Source organism: Sinocyclocheilus anshuiensis, unplaced genomic scaffold (assembly GCF_001515605.1).
Source record: "Sinocyclocheilus anshuiensis isolate Anshui unplaced genomic scaffold, SAMN03320099.WGS_v1.1 scaffold964, whole genome shotgun sequence".
Classification (NCBI taxonomy): Eukaryota; Metazoa; Chordata; class Actinopteri; order Cypriniformes; family Cyprinidae; genus Sinocyclocheilus; species Sinocyclocheilus anshuiensis.
Window position 1 is genome coordinate 1,340,963 of NW_015552666.1, and position 3,204 is coordinate 1,344,166.

At 42.9% G+C, this 3,204-nt stretch overlaps 1 protein-coding gene across 1 annotated transcript in view; it reads left to right on the forward strand.

Annotated features, from left to right (window-relative positions):
* The window catches only part of LOC107667344 (peptidyl-prolyl cis-trans isomerase FKBP5-like), an 18,980-nt gene that overhangs the window by 8,211 nt on the left and 7,565 nt on the right, over positions 1-3,204 (forward strand). The window contains exons 4-7 of the mRNA XM_016458971.1: positions 954-1,096; positions 1,436-1,550; positions 1,668-1,824; positions 2,168-2,258. Of these exons, the coding sequence (XP_016314457.1) occupies positions 954-1,096; positions 1,436-1,550; positions 1,668-1,824; positions 2,168-2,258 (506 nt within the window). The remainder of the gene's footprint in view (positions 1-953; positions 1,097-1,435; positions 1,551-1,667; positions 1,825-2,167; positions 2,259-3,204) is intronic.

Sequence of the window (3,204 nt, forward strand, 5' to 3'; positions counted from 1 at the left end):
GCTTCGTCTGTACGCCTTTCCCCCGATCGCTCTGCTCCCGGGAGTTCTGGAGAGAGTGCGCCGGGATGGGGTCCGTCTTCTGCTAGTAGCCCCGTTCTGGCCGGGCCGAGTATGGTCTCGGACCTAATTTCTCTCCTCGACGGCGCTCCATGGCAGATTCTCGTCAGGAGAGATCTCCTCTCACAGGCGGAGGGTACGATCATCCACCCCCGCCCGGAGCTGTGGAAGTTGTGGGTGTGGCCCCTGAGGGGGCACAACTCATAGCTTCCGGTTCTGATCTCCCTTCGCCTTTTGGGGTCAAGGCTCACTCTACCAGAAGTGTGGCGGCCTCTAAGGCCTTCTTGGCAGGTGTCTCGATGCAGGACATCTGCGACGCTGCGGGATGGTCCACGCCCCTAACCTTCATCAGGTTCTATGGCCTAGACATGCGAGCCACTCCTGGCTCCTCTGTTCTCGTGCCTTAGCTGTGCACGCTTCCACACTAGGCGAGATTTGAAAGTCTGGCGGCGTGGGCATTCTCGTTCCCGATGCGTCCTCCGACACAGCTCGAGTTCCTGAAGAGGAACGTCTCAGTTTACGCATGTAACCATGGTTCCTCGAGGGAACGAGATGCTGCGTCTCGGGGCCATACTTACGGCATCTCTGCCAGCGCTTGCTTCACTCCTAGAAGCTGACGCTGGTCTCACCGCACGTGCTTTTATAGCTTCCTGGTCATTACATCACCCACCCGTGACGTCTCGCCCATCTATTGGTCTGATTACACACGAGGTTCAGAGCCGGTCACGCTGAAGGGCGTTCCCGAAGCGTACTCCGACGCAGCGTCTCGTTCCCTCGAGGAACCATGGTTACATACGTAACCTGAGACGTTTTATACTTTGATTTACTTATAAGGTTTTTTCTTATAATGACAAAGGCATTGAATTCATGAAGTACTGTCTGGTTGATTCACATAGGTCAGGTCATCAAGGCGTGGGACATTGTTGTGTGTTCCATGCAGAAAGGAGAGGTGTGCGTGATGCTCTGTAAACCTGAATATGCATATGGTTCAGCTGGCAGCCCCCCAAAGGTTCCTCCCAATGCCACACTTGTGTTTGAGGTAGGAACATCTAGCAATTAGATAACCTACAAATTCATGGATGAATTATGCAAATATCTTTTGTAAAGAAGTTTGTAGAGAATACATTATTGTTTCTTCGACACTTTTGACACTTTCTGTGGACATTTAAAAAGACTTTTATTTTTAAATGTAGTTTTAATTTGACTTTCATATGACAAATATAAAAAAAAATCATCCACTGAGACATAAAAGTGTCAGAAACATTGTTATATTTGTCTCTCTGTGGTGTATACAATGCTAGACCCAGAACACAAAAACCTCTTTTGGTATAAACTTGTTATCTTTAAAAGTACAAATGGTTCTGCTTCCCACAATCAGATTGAGCTGCTGAGCTTCAGAGGGGAGGAGCTTTTAGAAGATGGTGGGATCGTGAGGAGAATAAAGGTCAAAGGCGAAGGCTATAACAATCCTAATGAAGGGGCCACAGTACATGGTACGTCTTGAGAATTTTGAATGTTCGGAATGTGGTTGTTCTTCATAGATAATGCATTCACATGATCTCTGTCCATTTTGGATACACTATTAATGCTGTCTGGTTTCTGTTCCTCAGTACACTTGGAGGGGTGGTGTGGAGGTTGGTTATTTGATTCTCGAGATGTCACCTTTGTGGTGGGTGAATCAGAGGACGTGGGTGTTCCTTTAGGAGTGGACAGGGCCATGGAGAATATCCAAAAGGGGGAATGCTGTTTATTATATCTAAAGCCCAAGTAAGATTTGCTTTTAATAGTTACTGTATTTACTATATATTGTTGGGTAAGGATTAATATAATATAATATAATATAATATAATATAATATAATATAATATAATATAATATAATATAATATAATATTATAATATATAGCTGACATATGTAAACTAATATTAAATATTTCCATGCCCATTATCTGAATATAACAAAGCCATTAACACACACACACACACACACACACACACACACACACACACACACACACACAGAAAAATCTCCCACTCACACACACACACACACACACACACACACACACACAGTAAGATCTCCATCTTACTCAGTCTATTTTATGCTTTCAGGTACGGCTTTGGCAAAGAGGGTAAAAAAGAATATGACATTGGATCAAATGCAGAACTACTATATGAAGTAACACTGAAAAACTTTGAAAAGGTGAGATAATTAACATTTTTTACCCAAAGTATTTAGTCCAAAAGCTTTCTGTTTCAGTGTGATATCCTTTGAAGGATTTATTTATTGTTTTATTACATTAATAATTAATTTAATAGACAGGGTTCAAATATCCAGATTTCCCCCCCAAACAAATATGTCTTTAAAGGGGTCATATGACGTTGCTAAAAAAGAACATGATTTTGTGTATTTGGTGTAATGAAATGTGTTTATGCGGTTTAAGGTTCAAAAAACACATTATTATTATTATTATTATTATATTCACCAGGGATAGGCAACGTCGGTCCTGGAGTGCCGCTGTCCTGCAGAGTTTAGCTCTAACCCTAATCAAACACACCTGAACAAGCTAATCAAGGTCTTCAGGATTACTAAGGCTACAGACAAGTGAGGGTTTTTTTCAGGTTTGGAGCTAAACTCTGCAGGACATTGGCACTCCAGGACTGACGTTGCCTACCCCTGCACTACACTTTTCGTTCCATTGACTTCCATTCATACGCATGCGAATGCGTCAGACCGGAAACGCAAGCCCGTGCGAAAAGTTTTCGCATTTCGCTGCATTCCAAAGTTCAAACTTTGTGAACTCTGGCCTGCGAATTCGCATCACGTGACACTGTGTGACCAACGGCAGATCGATACGTCACAGCATGACCTCCTATATGAATTAAAAGAATATAAATCTAAAACTGCAGTGCTGCAGGAAAGTCGAGTAGATTGTATGTTTTTACATTTTAGTTGTATTATTATTGTTTGTGTTGAATGTCCAGGACCGAATTTAAGTTTTTAAAAAGATGCTGCAGAGCATGACGTCATATCACGACTGTTGCAGCGTCTGAACAAATTTCGCATGCTCAAATTGTAGCGTGATCGCGGCTTTATACTGTCTTTTTACGCGTTGTGTTGCATCACGCCGCGTAAACATAAAACCATG